The sequence below is a fragment of the Ailuropoda melanoleuca genome, chromosome 16 (genome assembly GCF_002007445.2).
Source record: "Ailuropoda melanoleuca isolate Jingjing chromosome 16, ASM200744v2, whole genome shotgun sequence".
NCBI classification, from domain to species: Eukaryota; Metazoa; Chordata; class Mammalia; order Carnivora; family Ursidae; genus Ailuropoda; species Ailuropoda melanoleuca.
The window spans coordinates 39,931,044-39,947,078 of NC_048233.1; the positions used below are offsets into that span (position 1 = coordinate 39,931,044).

General features: G+C 52.0%; 1 protein-coding gene across 1 annotated transcript in view; it reads right to left on the reverse strand.

The window, feature by feature from the left end:
- Window positions 1–6,049: 6,049 nt before the first annotated feature.
- Window positions 6,050–16,035, reverse strand: part of FAIM2 (Fas apoptotic inhibitory molecule 2) — a 32,789-nt gene continuing 22,803 nt past the window's right edge. Inside the window, exon 12 of the mRNA XM_002922382.4 lies at window positions 6,050–9,026. Within this exon, the coding sequence (XP_002922428.1) occupies window positions 8,877–9,026 (150 nt within the window). The 3' untranslated portion in view covers window positions 6,050–8,876. The remainder of the gene's footprint in view (window positions 9,027–16,035) is intronic.

Here is a 16,035-nt window from a genome sequence, read left to right on the forward strand (position 1 = left end):
TATACAAGTTATGTAATTTTTCAGTATAGAAAAAATAGTATCTAGATAAACCACAAGAAAAAACCTGAACTCTTATTCACCACCTAGAGATAACCACAATTAACATTTTAATGGAGATCCATCTAGATTTTTTCTTATTCATAAGTATACATAAAATATATGTGTGTGTCTATATATATCTAATTAACATTAAACAAATGAACTTTTAAAATATTACTCACTGAAATGCAACTGTGGGTATAGCCTCCTTTGGAGATAACCTCAAAAGCCCACATTTCAGAACGTTTTTTAAAATTTTAGATCTTTTGTACTAAGTTTTTAATTTTAATTTCAGTATAGTTAAATACAGTGTTATATTAGTTTCAGGTGTACAACATAGCGATTCAACAACTCTACATTATTCTGGGCTCCTCATAAGTGTACTCTTTAATCCCCATCACCTATTCATTTCAGAACATTTTTAAGGAATCTAAGCCAGTTAGCTTGTGGCATATCCCTCAATTTGGTTTTGTCTAGTGTTTTCTCATAAGACTCAGGCTTTGAGATTTTTTTTGGCAGAAATTACAGGAGCAGAATGTGTCCTTGTTAGTACATCACATTAGAAGAGGCACATAGTGTCAATTTTTTGGCTCCCCCCTGGCCTCCCCCCCCACCACACACACACCAGGCCTTTGTTCAGGCTGTTCCTTCTGTCTGAATGGCCCTCTGCTCTCTTGCCTGCTTGACTAAAATTTGTTCCTCCTTTAAGATCCAGCTCAAAGTTCTCAGAGAAGACTTTGCTAACTCTTCATCTAACTGCAATAGTGTGGCTCTTACCACATGACCGTCACTTCCCTGTCATCTCCACTCTGCTATGCGGACTTCCCTGGGGACAGGCTCTCTGTCTTAAGGTGGTAGATCTGTCGTTCATCTTTCTCCTGGGAGCCATACTCTGATTTTCCTTTGGGGAAACATCCCTTATTTGCCCTACCCCCATCCACGAGTGCAGCTCAGGGCTGAAGATATGACCTGGGACCAGTCGCTCAGTACATTCCACCCCAGTGCCAGAGGGATTGGTCCAGTGACGAGCTAGCTTCTGGATCAAGGAGGGCCCATATGGGTCAACCAGGACTTCTGCCAGAATTGCTGGGCCAGAGAACTCATGGAATGCACACAACAGCCCTTCCATCACATTCCATTGGTCAAAGAACTGTGCTCATTGTTTTAAACTGCTCCATTCCAACCTCTGGCCTCATGCCCCTCCCAAGGTTCCCCAAAGTTTCATTCCCCTACAACGTCAGGCTTAGGCCTGAGGTCCAGAATCACCTCTAAACCAAGTCTGTGTGCATGTGAGTCTCCTCAGGTTTGGTTCCTTAGGGAAGGCTGCTCTCAATCCAAGCTAAAGACAAGGTATTTACCTGCACCCACCTACACACACACACACACACACACGCACGCACACACAGCATATAATAGCAGGACAGGCAAAGGTCCAAAGGCCTCTTCGTTTTGTATGATTTCTCCCCCTTTCAGGTTGAGCTGGTGGTGCTTCTACCAATACAAGTCTTTTTTTTTTTTTAGATTTATTTATTCACTTGAGAAGCAGAGAGAGGGAGAAAGCGAGAGAGCAGGGTGGGGAAGGGGTAGAGGGAGAAGGGACTCTCAAGCAGACTCCATGCTGAGCGCAGAGCCTGACGTGGGCTCCATCTCATGACCTTAAGATCACGGTCTGAGCAGAAACCAAGAGTCGGAAGCTTAACCAACGGTGCCCCCACGGTGCACCCTCCCCCACAATACAAGTCTTAAAAACTCTGGTTTTTTTCTATGGATCTTACTGGGGCACAGGAACTAACTTCATCCGACAAGTTGCACTTATAAATCTAAGGCGAGGCCTCCTCTGTCCTGGGCCCCCAGTGAGGCTGCTGAGGGCCCGTATCTTTAAGATCTTGAGAAGCCCTAGTGTTTAGCAGAGGGGCTGTGCAAAAAACACCTTTAAGACTCTTAGGAGTACTTCCGTCTGTTGGGAAGATTCTGTGAGGCACCATATTAGATCTTTCTGAGGTCTTAACAAAGGGCTTCGTAATCACACTTTTGGCCTCATCTTTACCAGGAGACTGTGTTTTCCTGATAGTGCCCTGGATATGATTTTTGCAATGGGGCCCTTTATTACTTTGAGAATTCTTTGCTGGCTCAAAAGACTGTCATGGGCTTTTTACGTCTCCTCCAAATTCTTTTTTTTTTTTTTAAAGATTTTATTTATTTATTTGACAGAGATAGAGACAGCCAGCAAGGGAGAGAACACAAGCAGAGGGAGTGGGAGAGGAAGAAGCAGGCTCACAGCGGAAGAGCCTGATGTGGGGCTATCCCACAACGCCGGGATCACGCCCTGAGCCGAAGGCAGACGCTTAACCGCTGTGCCACCCAGGCGCCCCTCTCCTCCAAATTCTGCTTAAAAACAGAACAATTCCTTCTTTAGCTCTCCTCTCACTATCTGTTTCTTAGGATACAAAGCCAAGATAAGCCCGGTGACACTTGCAACATTCTGCCTGGAAATCTTAGCCAGATCCATCAGTTCATGAGGCACTTTTTCTGTTTTTTACATTAGTGCAGAGAAAAGTTGTGCCAGACTTTCTACCATGACTCAACAAGGGTCTTTGTTCCTCCAGGTTCCAAGCACATTTTCCTCAACTTTCCTTTGAACTTTCACCTGCAGTCTCCTTGAAGCCCTTCTAGTCTTCCCTAACAGACCCATTGAGGCCCGTCAGGCATCTCCTATCACCTGGAACGCCAAAGCAATGCCAGATGTTTTAAGTTTTGTTATGGCGGTGTCTCACTTCCGGGGACCAAATTCTGTTCCAGTTATCCGTTGCTGCAAAGCAAACTACTTTAAACTTAGTGGCATAAAACAGCAACTATTTTATTATGCTCATGGGTCATGGGGATTAGGAATGTGGACAAGGATGGTTTGTCCATGCTCCCTGATATCTTGGGCCTGAACTGGGGAAACTCAAATGGTTGGGGGCTGGAATAGCTGAAGTTAGGAATCTACTTCCAGAATGGCCTCTTCCCTCCCATGGCTGCCTCTTGATGGGCACAGCTGGAAGACTGGACTCAGCTGAGTCTCTTGGCTGGAGCACATGGCCTCTTTAGCATGGAGAAAAAGGAGCTAACGAAGAGAGGGGCATAGAGCTATTGAAGGACAGCATAAAGCTCACTTCTTTTGGCAAGGTTTTCCCAAAAAAGAAAGCAGAGATCTTGGAGAGGATTTGAGGATAGAAGGCTGGGAAGAAAGGGTCTTAGCTTTGTGTGTACATGTGTTTGTGTGTGTATGTGTATATAATCAGCAAGAGGGCAAACACTAGTTTGCTGGGAGTAGCCAGACCTGAGTGAAAGCAGATAGCTTATTTATGAGCTGGGTTAGGTCAGCTCAGCTCTGTAATTTCTCCAACCTAATTTAGGAACCTGAGAATGCAAATGAAGAGCCTTGGTGTGAGGACCATCCCAGGGGTGAGGGTAGGGGGATGTGCTTGGAGGCCACCACTTAAGACAGTAGCTGCCCGAAGGGAATGGATGGTATAGTGGGTTTTACAGTGATATCCAAAAAGAGATGTATAAGTCCTAACACCCTGGTACCTGTGAATGTGACCTTTTTCAGAAATAGGGTCTTTGTAGATATAATTAAAGACCTGGAGGAGAGATCATCATCCTGGATTTAGGGTGGGCCCTAAATCCATGACAGGTAGCCTTATGAGAGAAAGGAGAGGGAGATTCAAGACACAGAGACACAGGGGAAAAGACCGTGTGAAGACAGCGGCGGAGACTGGAGGGCAGCCACAAGCCAAGGAACAGCAAGGGTTGCTAGCAGTCACCAGAAGCTGGAAGACAGGCATGGAATGGCTTCTCCTTCAGGGCCTCCAAGAGGAACCAACCCTACTGACCCCTGGATTTCAGGCTTCTATCCTCCACAACTGTGTGAGAATAACTGATTTCTGCTGCTTTAAGCCACCAGTTTGTGGTAATGAAGAATGAATGGGCCGAAGGACTGGGAGCCCAGTGTCACCAACCCCGCCCCCCACCTCCTGCATGGACTGGCCTCCCTCCCCTTCCACCAGTGCCCATGCCCAGCCTTTCATGCGCTTCAGACCCTGACTCAGAGACCCCCGCCTTGCCACTGTTCCACATCTCCTCAGTACTTGCTTCCCTGCCAGGCCTGCTTTCAAGGCATTTACCTGGGACCATGAGCTAAGTGGCTGGGAGCTGTCATGCGTATTTTCTCTCCTGCAACACTGCTGTCTTCTCCCTCTCCTATCTTTGTTGTCTATGGAAGTGCTTTGTACACAGTGGGTGCCTAATACATGTTATTTATTCTCTCTTCAGAGTCCCCTAAATATTGCCCTGCTCCTTCCCCTGCTGCGGCTGAATTTATACCAGAACCTTGTCACAGGCGAGGATAATGTCCCCCACTGTGTCAGTGTGGTGTGTCCCCCTCCCACACGGCACCCTCGGCCCCAAGTTCCCTGAAGGAACCAGGCAACGTAATAATCATCACCCCATGTACCTTCTAATCCCACTCTCGTCTCTAACTTGTGTATAAACTTGGACAAGTCACTGCACTTCTGCTCCTCAATTTCCTCTTAAGTAAAACAGATGGGAGAAGGTCCATTCATTCCTCCATTTATCCAAAAACCACTTATTGATACTACTTGCCGTAAGTCCTGTGAATTCAAGGGTGAACAAGACACAGTTTGTGCCTTCAAGGAGCTCAAGTGTCATACATAGAAGCAGATAGGAGGAGAGGTTAAAATGCAGCTGGGGTGGGAGAGGGCAGGGGGGCTCTGAGGAGGGGGTGGCCAGGGCACCTGAGGGAGGACAGAGAAAGGCTTCATAGGAGAGGCGACCCTTAAAGCTGCTCTCTTGGGGATCTGTCCAGCTACAACATAGGCTTTCCTTCTAGGGACACAGGTTTTGGGTCAAAATAAGAAAGATTCTTCTAACAAAACTACTCACAAAGGCTTCCAGAAAGGCTCCCTGTTGGGAGGCACCTCCAGCAGGGCTGTGACAGGTGCAAGCATTCAAAGAGCTTCTGCAAAGGGTATATATCGACAGGAAGACCAATGTTTGTTTGTTTTTTTTTTTTCTTTTTTCATTTGAGAGAGAGAGAGCACTCGCGCTTGCGCGAGTAAGAGTTGGGGGAGGGGCAGAGGGAGAGGGAGAAAAATACTCCCCACTGAGCAGGGAGCCCAAGCAGGACTGGCCCCCAGGACCCTGGGATCACAACCTGAGCCAAAGGCAGCCGCTTAACCATCTTAAACATCAGGCGCCCCAGTGTTTCCTTCTCCACATCAAGATAAGTGTGGAGATTTAATTCACACTTAGCTATGCTGGGAGAAACAGCTCTGGTGTGAACCTTTCACATCAAGTCTGAGTTAAACCTCACACACAGACTCCCCGGCCATCTGAGGCGACAAGCAAAAGGCAGGCGAAGGAAAGGGTTCAGATGTCATAATTTTATTCTTATCTCCTGTCAGTCACGGACCGGGAAGGTGAGGCCAGGGAAGGGGACAGGCGCGGACCCTGGGCAACTGGGAGAAGCTGAGGCCAGTGTGTGGCGGCCGGTCTCTGCCCTCAGTCACTTGGGAGAGAGCTCTGGGGCCGGGCGGCGCAGGGTGGTTTCCAGCAGACAGGTGCACAGTGTCCCAGGGATGTGACAACGGTTGGACTACAGGGAGCAATCGGAGGCTGATGAGGAGGAAGGTCTGGGGAGGTCTGAGAAGGGTCATGAATGAAAGCCAAATCCGGCCTGCAACCTCAGGCCCTAGGCCCCTCTGGCTTCTCGCCCGCAGAACCAGGCCCTGCTTTTCCTCAGGCAGCCACTGAGGGGCAGCAAAGGGCTGGTGTGAAATCCAGCTTGCTGGGGGAACCCAGAGGTCCTGGCCTTGTCCCAGGAGGGCCTTTTGAAATAAGGGTATCTGTTGGTTCCTGACTCCCCTGGGAGGAAGAATCCAGATTCAGGCAACACAGGAGCCACACACACGCCTGGGAGTTGGGACAGGAGTCTGGGGAATTGCATGTGCCTCCCGGGACCCCAGCTGCAATCCCAGGAGAAGATCTCTTGATCTGTCTTCCTCTTGGCAGGAAACCTCCGACCTCACATCGCAGATGGTCAGATTCCTGGCTGCCTGGAGCTCTATAAAATCCAAGCCACCCTTTCCCGGGCCCAGCCCCACCCCTGCCAAAAATGCGAGGGGCCCTGCAGCTTCTCCTCCCCCCTGCCGATTGTGGCACCTGCTCAGCTCTGGCTTCTCGGTTTCTCCTAATCCTGCATTCCTGTTCCTCAGCCCTTCCTCCTTGAAGGCCCAGCCAGGTGTTCCTGGGGCTCCTCCCGGCCTCAGTGCAGCAGGACGCAGGGCCCCCAGCCCGGGCTCTGCGGCCGGCTCAGCGGGTCCTGGATCCCTCACAGGACCCAGAGCGGGAGACTCAGCAGCACCCTCTCCCCGCCTGGAGAAAGCCAAGTTGCCCGGTCCTGCTGTTTGCTGCTGAGGGCTTACCTCCCCCCCACCACGCTTTCAGAGCTCGGCCTTGGATAAGCTTCTCAGTCCTATTTCTGCATAAACTGTCCTAGGAAGAGGAGGACTTGGACAAGAGGATTCTGGGAAGCATGACCAAGGCCCAGGCTGAGTGAGCCCTTTGGAAGTGGGACCAGAGATTAGGAGAGGAAGCGAAAGGACCTTGGAGGAAAGGTGGCAACTGGATCAGGAAGTCAGTGGAAAGCGTTTTGGCGCCTCTCCCTGCACTGCCCAGGGCTCGGTCTTCCATCTCGCTGATAGGTAACGACTCACAACTTACTACCACGAGCCTGTCAGCAGTGAGGCTGGGAATCAGACACCAGAATGCCCCCAGCTTGTGTCTAGAAGGTGGAAACGACAGAGAACAAAATTTGGTGGTGGTAGTAGGGGGCAGGGGGGTGGTGAGGGGTGGCACCGAGGCCAACAGATCTCCAGAGACATCAGGAGATGTCTGGCCTGACCACCCGCTCTCATTCCAGCCCCAACCCAAGAGGTTCGCTATATGCCCTTTGTCTTGTTACCGATCCTCTCAATCACCTCAGCTTTTCCCTCTGCGATCGGCATGTGCGGACTTCTCCCTTTATAGGATTGCTTTAATGGATTAATTTAGACCAGCACACAGTAGGCATCTAGCCACACTCCCGTTGCCTTTGTCTTATACACAAACACCGCCATCTGTTCTTGTTTCCCTCTTTCCTCAAATGCCCAAGGTGAAACAAAATTTCAAATACTTCTGCAATATTTCTTGAAAGCTGAAAACAGGAAGGGTGGAGAAGGAAGAGTCAAAAACAGATTGGTAACGTACCTAGTCATTCTCTCCAAGGGCAAAAGAACTCCCGGCACAGAGGAGAGAGTTGAGCCCTGGAGGGAGAGGCCAAGGGAAGGCCCAGGTATCTGACCTCGCTGACCCCACCCAGTAACTTTCCACTGGCCCAGAGCTGGCTGCGAGGTGCCGGGGACACACTTCCCCCAGGTGTGGCCCCCTCGTCCCCTTCCCAGCAGGGCCTGCAGGGGGCTGGGTGGCTGACGCACACCCTGCCCAAGTCTCAGCTCTCAGCTGCCTGGAGGCTGATAAGGAGACCCGACCTCATCGCATGGGACCAGCTGGAGGGACCAGCTCTGGCTGTTAGCATCAGCTGAACAGCTTCCAAATTGGAGAGATAAGGAGATAAGGAATGGAAGGGAGCTTAGGATTCTGGGCTGAGTGGCCAGAGAAGCCAGGGGGAGGGACATGGGCACTGCCAACTGAGGCCTTAGGAGGCCTGGCTTGGGGATCAGCCAGCACATGGCAGCCGCCGCAGATGGGGGAGAGTTTAGGGAAGAAGTGCAGAGAGGCCTCAGGGCAGGGCAGGATTCCCTCCCAGTGGGGCTGGTTCAGCAGCTAGTACAACCCTCCCTCTGTCGGGGCATCCAATCCTCTAGGGCCCAGGCACTCCACTCAGCCTCAGGCCTAGGGTGAGGCACAACCCAGGGGTCCAGAGAAGAGGGTGAGAGGTCAGTCCTGCCAACCTCAAATGCCCCCCAGGGAGATGCAGGTCTGGGTGAACTGGTGCCACTACAGAGCCCGCGCCTCCCAGAGGGCTGCCTGCTCCACCTCCCTTACAGCCCCAGGACAGGTCCCCATGTAGGAGCAGGGCCCCCTGTCCCCACCTCCTGCCCCAACAGTGCTCTGTCATGACTCCGGAGGGTAAACCAAGGCAGGGGCAGAGGGTACTGGCTTCCTGTCCCCCTTCCATGCACCCCAGGGCTCAAGTGCCTAGAACGTGCTGCCAGTCTCAAAGCTGCGAGGATGGGCAGCCTGGGACAACCATTTGGTCCACCGACATCCCCCCACCTGCAGGGCAGCCCCACCTCCTCGCCCAGCTTCCTCCCACCCCTTACAAGTGTCGGTGCCTGATCTGGAAGGAAAGAACAGAGGGGTGGATTGGACACAGGACAGTGTGTCCCAAGGTCACACAGCTGTGGCAGCCTTAGGAGGAACCTCCGTGGGGTGCAGGCCTCAGCTAGGCTTCCTGGGGTCTCTTTCCCACATCTGGAATCCTGCTGGGCTCTTCCCACTCGTCCCTTGGGTCCTCAAACCCAGGGGAGGCTCCAGCCTTGACTGTCCACTTTGAGAGATGTAAGGGGGGGGAAGGGGCAGCACAGAAGGGGGAATGTGACCTCAGTTCCACAGGGCCCCTAATACTTGGACACAAGCTGCAGAGGGTGAGGGTGGGCATCGGGCTGAGGGGAGGCCAAAGGATGGGCTGGCAGCTAGTTTTATATCTGGGCTTGCAGGAGTACAGGGAGGGTACCAGCAAGGGGACATTCTTGGAAGGAAGGAAGGGCTCCTCATTCCCGGTTGGTGCCAAAAAGCTGCAGGAAGAAGGTGAAGATGTAGATGATGTCTAGGTAAATGTTGAGGGCTCCAAAAATATACTCCTCAGGGCTCAGCGAGTGGCGTCGGTTACCCATCAGCAACTGGGTGTCAAATGCCAGGAACTGAGGGAAGGGGGAAGAGAGAAAAGTCAGAAGGTCCAGGCACTGTGACACCGACCAAGGGGCCCAGTGTCCCCCCCCCCACATTTGCTACCATCATCCGCTGCTTGGCTTCTCAGTGACCCTCCTGGAACGGCCCAGAATCTCGAACTTTCCCAACAGCTTCCCTCCCTAATTAACACCTATTTCCCCAAGCACCTACTATGTGCCAAGCACAGGGAAATAGTCAAGAACAAGACAGGCAAGACCCCGGCCTTAGAGTCTAGAGTGGAAGTAATCATTAATGTGAATGAAACCAAAGAGAAACGGGAAGTGTCCCAGGAGGGTGGCTAATAATAAGGAACTTGACCTATGTGAGTGTGGGCAGGGAGCTCAGGAAGGCTTCCTGGAGGAAGGGACCGTCAAGCTGAGGCCTAGTCTTCTCGCCATTGCCTCAGGGCCCTGCTCTAAGCAGATGAACAAATGCTTCATTTAACAGTGAGCAGAGAACAGGCATTTCTTCTGTGTTTTGTGGACATTAGCTCACTTAATCCTAATAACATCCCTTGAGTAGGGATTATTCCTAGAGGAAACCATGGCCCAGAGGTGGTAAGTTCTTGCCTGAGGTCCCAGAGCTGGGAAGTGGCAAAGCTGGGATTTGAACCTGAGCAGGCTGGCTCCACAGGCCCAGCTTAGCCATTGCGTTTCGCTGTTTGTGAGCAGCACCAGGGCTTAATGCGTCTCCTGCCAGGAAACACTTTCTTCCCAGGACACCTTCTTGGCCTAACACTATGAACAGTGATTACCTCAGACACAGCTCCTCTCTGCCTCCCCCGCCACCGCCCGCCTCCCCCTGTCCACACTGACTCCTACTCCTTCCACTTAGCTCTTCTTTGGGGTCCAAGCATAGGAAGCAGAATCCTCTAGAAATTGCACATGACGCTTCACAGGCACAGTGGAGTTTTCTGGGAGAAAGAAGCCCGAAAGTTCCACCAGTGTCTCAAAGGTTATGAACCACTGGCCCACATGGGATTGGAATTCTTTAAATCCATTCACATTCTTGCTAACTGGGCTGTGCCCAGCTCTTCCGTCACTCGTGTGTGGAAGACCTGTGCACCTGGGGTCCTCTGGAACATTCATTATACAATAAATATGTATGGGGCAAGAGTTGGTGCCAGCAACTTGCTGGCAGAGACACCACCATGCTGTGCCTGCCTTCCAGGGCTCGCCGCTTAGTGGGGAACAGTTACAGATGATTACAATAAAACTCAGCAAATGCCATAATTAGGGCTGATTGAGCAGGAGGCAGGTGGCCCAGGAGAGGTGACATTTTACCTGGGGCTTGAAGGACAAGTTGGAGTTTGCTAGACTGAGAAGGCCTGGGGAGGTGCGGGCCATGGTGTGAAAAGTGAGGAATTCAGCGTGGCAGGAGCAGGGGTAAGGGGACAGAGGGAGAGGGACTAGAGCCCAGGGGCCAGAGGCTCCGACTGGGAGCATCGCCAGCATGTGGGACATCAAGGCATGACACCCTGGAAAGTGGGGAGGTGGGGGTGATTACGAGCACAGGCTTGGAAGTCAGCCCGAACTGAATTGCAGCCTCAACTCCACTCCTCACTCGCTCCGGGACCCTGGGCAAGGCAGTCTCCCTGAGCCGGAGTCCACATCTGGAAAAGGGAGACGAGGGTGCTCGCCTCCTGAGGTTGCGAGAATGAGGATGAGACCAAAGTGCCCGGCCTGGTGCCTGACACGTGGCAAGAGCAGAATGCACGCTGGCTATTAATGTGGGTACGTAGTTATTACCTGCAGAAGGAGAGGGCCCCCCCTGAGAACGCATCATAGGCTGCTGCCAAGACCCAGGCGTCTCTGGCGGCCCATCAAGGACGCGGAAATGTTACGAGGGCACACTGTGCAGCCTTAACAGAAGGAACAGGGAGAGCCACAGCAGGGCCGAGGGAGGCCTTGTGCGGTGCAGGTCGGGAGCTCAGCGGCGTTGAGGGGAGGGGGCATGAGAACACAGGACAGGCGTCAGAACACTTGCGTTTGAGCGCTTGTTCTATCCCCCCCGTAGCCATTGCCCACCTGACCTTAGCGTCCTCATCTTCAAAACGGGACAGTAATAATGACCACACCATGGTGTGGTTTTGCGGGTAAACGCAGGGCAGTGCACGTTTCTTTTGTGTCGTGTCCCTTCATTCTGCTCTGGTCCTTCTGGTCTGGATTTGGATTCCCACGGAAGTTTTCCCTCTCCAGAGAGAACGAGCAAGGAGAGGGACCGATTTGAATGCTACAGGCTGCTTAGCGGTCATGCTGCCAGAAGTTAATAAATTGCTGATCTGGCTTATCAATCAGTGCCTTGCTTCGTTGATTTCTCAGAGCCCGGTCACCCCTGGCTGAGTTAATGAAATTGAATCTCTCAACCTAGAAGGCTTGGGCCTGACCAGGGAGCACCCCACCCAGGAGGCCTCCAGAGCAGCCAGCAGGCTTTGCTCTTGCAGAAAAGAGGAATGAAATGATTTCTGCCCCTGCCCTTGGCCTGTGGCCATGGATGCTTATCGACGTGGCGCTACCTGGGATAGCCTGCCCCAGATTTCAGCCGTGCTGCCTGGTACCACCCAGCAGTGCAGCCTCACTCCTGCACGTCAGCTGATGGCTTTTCACCCACTTAGTCCCCACAGCATTTATCGAGCACCTACTATGCTCCAGGGAGCTTGCCTTCAGACAACCGACGGTCTAATGAAAGCAAATGATCAGAGATTCCATTATGAGCATGCACTCAATGCAGGGGAAAGGAACTTGATGACCTTGGGTGATGGTGAGCCTTGTTAACTAACGTCGTGACTGAGAGCAGCTATCTTGGTCATAGTTGACATCCTGGCAGCTAAGATATTAGTTGAGAGCTAACAGCTGGGTTGAACGCTGACGCCTGAAAGGTCACAGGTACTTGAGCTGGAAGCCAGCTGGGCACGAGGAGACCCTGCCGGAGGAGCACGTGGGAGGAGAGGCACGGCTCGGGGCAAGAGACAGAAGGGGGCTAGGAGGCTGCTTACATCTGAGTCACCCTTTCACACACGAATCCTTTACCTCAGCTCACCTCATAGGAAGTGGGTATTATCATCACTATTTTACATACGAGGGAAGGTGTCTCGGAGCAAGTGAGTGGCTTGCTGACAGTCATTTCCCTTGTGCTGGATCCAGACCATCTGTCCCCATTTTGATGGAGAAGCGGGTCGGGGGTGGGGGGGTGGGGGAGGGCGAGCACAGATTGCAGAGGAGCCAAAGGCGAGTTTGCCTCGTCCACCCTGTTGGCCAGGCTGGGCCTGGTCAGGGCCCCCTGGCCACACACTTGGCCTGAGCCTGCTGTGTCCAGGACCTAGGCTTATGTCTGCTATCCCTCCCAGAGGGGAGGCCGAGAGGCACCAGGGGAGCCATGGCATGGAGAGGCCAGCTCAGAGCCATCAACAAACAGGCACTGAATACAAAAAGCTGGGGTTATCACGTGTTGAATCAGCATAAAAAACTAACATGTGGACCACGTCCATCCTACAGAAATGCCGGTGTGGGTGTGCAAAGCAGCACACACCCAAGGCCACTCGCAGCAGTGCTGGTTCTAACAGTGAAGGACTGGAAACCCCGAACACTCAACCAGGGGTTGGTTAAATAAATTGTGGGCAGTGGTACTGAGGCAGAAACCTCTCTGAAATAGGCTATCATGAGAAAAGAGCAGGCTGCAGAAAAATCTACAATCATAAAATCCCCTTTCTATAACAACAAAAACAACAACACCTGCACAGAACTATGGCAGAGAAGCCTGTGTAGCAGATACCTATAAAATGCATATAGAAAAGTCTGGAAGGAGAGACAACTGACCACGGCACTTACCACTGACGAAGGTAGTGAAGGACATGCAGATGACATTTGCTCTATCTATATTATGTGAGATTTTAGAAACTGAAATACATGAATAAATGTATTTATAAATTATTTAATTAGAAACTTTGAAAAGAAGGATTAAAGTAACACACACAAAAAGAGTCGGTGAGCCTTTTCACTGAATCCTCACACAAGCCTCTGGGACAGGTGTTCCGTTATCATGTCCATCATGAAGCTGAGGAGTCTGGGGCACAGAGAGTGTATGTGACTTGCCCACTTCACACAGCCAAGAGGACAGACCCCAAATCCTGTTCTCCTTCCACCATGTGACACTGCTTTGGGGCGTGTGTGTGTGTGTGTGTGTGTGTGTGTGTGTGTGTAGAAGGCTGGAAGAGGTGGGAAGAGAAGCACAAACAGAGCGCAAGGCCAAGAGCACTGTAGGCTTCCTGGGGGGCTATAGGGGGAGGCGGGCCTGCCTGGCCCTGCCACCACTTTCTGGGCTAGAGGGTGAGCCTGGGCTTGGGGGATGCTATAGGAAGAGGCTGCCAGTCTTAAGCCCTTGTGCCCTTGGCCAGGATGCGGGGCAGGGGGAGGGAACAGGGGAGTGGAGGAGAGGCCGTGAGCGGAGACCGGGGGTCCGTTGTTGCCTGGTGCCAATAGAAGATGGTCATCTTCACAGGCCTGAGTGTCAAAGGTGTCAATGGCACAGACAACATGTGCATGCAGCCCTGGGTCCTGGGGGGCACCTCCAGGCGGCCACTGAAGGAACAGGGTCTGGCAGGCACGTGAGCCGGAAAGCCTGCCCCAGGATAAAGGGGAACAGTGTATGAAAGTGTGTGAAAGAGCCCATGTGTGGTCCTCTGAGGAAGGGCACGAGTGTAATACTGTGCTTAAGAACGTGGACTGGGGAGTCACGCAGACCTGGGTTCAAATCTTGCACCTGACTACTACTAAGAGGCGATATTATTGATTAATGATGTGCCAGGCACTTTCTAAGGGCTTTGCATATATTAATTCACTTGCAAGTCACAACAACCTACCACGTAGGTACTATTATTATCTGCATTTTAGAGATAAGGAAACGGAAGCACAGGTGATATGATTTTATCAGTCCACACAGCTAGAATGTGGCAGAGAATGGATTTGAACCCCAAGTACTCTGCTGCAAATTTTGGTGCTCTGAGTTACAAGGTTAACATTTACAATAAGGGTAAAAGCCATCATGGTAGTTGAGAAAGCACCAAGGTCCAGGTGCTAGGCTGTTTTCATTTTCCCTTTCATATCTTGTCTTATTTATTTATTACCACAGCTTTGTGGAATAGTTCGTATTAGCCCATTTTACAGATGAAGCCACTGAGGCACAGAGAAGTCAAATAATGTGCCCAAGGTCACGGTGGTAAGAGGATGAGCTAGATCTCGAAAACTGTTTGGGTAGTGCGCACGTGGGCACCTAGAGAGCGCCCCGGCCCTTCTGATAGCACCTCTTCCTGGCCCTGCTCTGGATAAGAGAGCAGCGCCCCGTGCCTTCCCTGCCCCAGCGTGCCAGTTAGACACTCCTTGGCCCTGCTCCCTACAGGAACTCTGAACCCCCCTCTCCCTCAGTCCCCCATCCCTGGGGGCTGGGAGGGGGGGTTTCTTTCACCTTCTCCGGGTCAAGGTGTCAGTTTGAAGGGCTTGGTTTGACCAGGGCGTTGGTTGCTGAGGATTAGGGCCTCAGGAAGTGAAACTGAGGAGGGTCCTGGGAGGGGGACACCAAGCGCACTTTCCCCCTGAAGGAGCAATTCCCTGGCAACCCACCCTCCCACCTGTAGACCTCAGAGGAAAGCGCTCAACTTCTAGAGGGTTCAGATGCGGCCTCAGGTGAGGTGCTGGGGCTGTTTTAGTGGCCGGAGGGTGGATGGCGGAACAGAGAAGGTTCTCACGAGATCTTTCAGGCTCATGTAAGAAACTGAGGCAAAAGAGCCTCTAAGCTCTGAATGAAATAAAGATAAGACTAAAATAAAATCATATCCTGCCTTGGGTTTGTGTAGCCCTTTTTGCTTTTCAAAGTGTTTCTCTAATGGTAAAGAAGATAAGGCATGTATCATGGCCCTGACTAGAAAAGCAGGGAGAGGGGTGGGGTGGGGGCAAACAGGAGTCTCTTTCCAGAAGCCTCCAGAGCCTGTAGGGATGGCCTAGACCAGTCATGGGGACACAGGGGACACAAATTCTCTGTTGGGGCTGTATGGAAGTAACTGCTAAAAGTCCCGTCTCAGAGGTTGAGAAAGCCTCTCTGGGTCCTTCTGCTGTGGAGGGAGTCAATCTGGAGGCCTCTGTTTTCCCTGTGAAATGGACAGAAGGTAGAGTTGAAAGAATATTGGGCTGAGAGTCAGGAAAATGGGGCTTTCGTCCAGCTTTGGCAGCTAACACTGTGCCTGTGTATGTGTGTGTGTGTGTGTACATACATGGTGTGTGGTATGTGTGGTGTGCGTGATACATGGCGGGGCTGTGTAGCGTGTGTGTGGTACGTGGGGGGTTGTGTGGTGCGTGTGTGGTGTTTGCATGGCATATGTGTGGTACATGGGTGGTCTGTGTGGTACACGGGGGTGTGGGGGGGTTGTGTGGTGTGTGTGTTGTTCATGTGGTATATACGTGGTACGTGTGTGGTGTGTGTGGTACATGGGGGGTTGTGTGGTGTGTCTTATGTGGGGGGGGTTGTGGGGTGTGTGTGGCATGTGGGAGTGTATGTGGGGTGGGGAGCATGCTCTCTCGAGGCCTCAGCACAAATAGGTCCATGCCAGCTCTGAGGACTCAGTCTCTGCCCTCCTTCCTTCCAGGGGCTGAGGACAGATGGCTGTGTGCATCTTCCCCACGGTCACCCAGTGTTGGAGGCCCAGCATCTCTACAAACAAAGCATCTTCCTACCTAAGCTTCCCTCACCCAAACACCACTGGGCCCTGAAGCATCCACTTCTGACCAACACACGTTCTTCCTGCCACCCTGTCCCTGACTCTGGGACTCTGCAGTGGCCTCTTAACTGGTCCCTATGCCTCTGGCCTGTCCACACAGCTTCTCGATAATCTTCCTTAAAACACAGAGACTGTGATGTTTCCTGGGCTCCCCAGACTGGCCAGGCTGGGCAGGGGAGACTTCCTTTCCTACTGGGCTTGTCAGCTAATTTCTG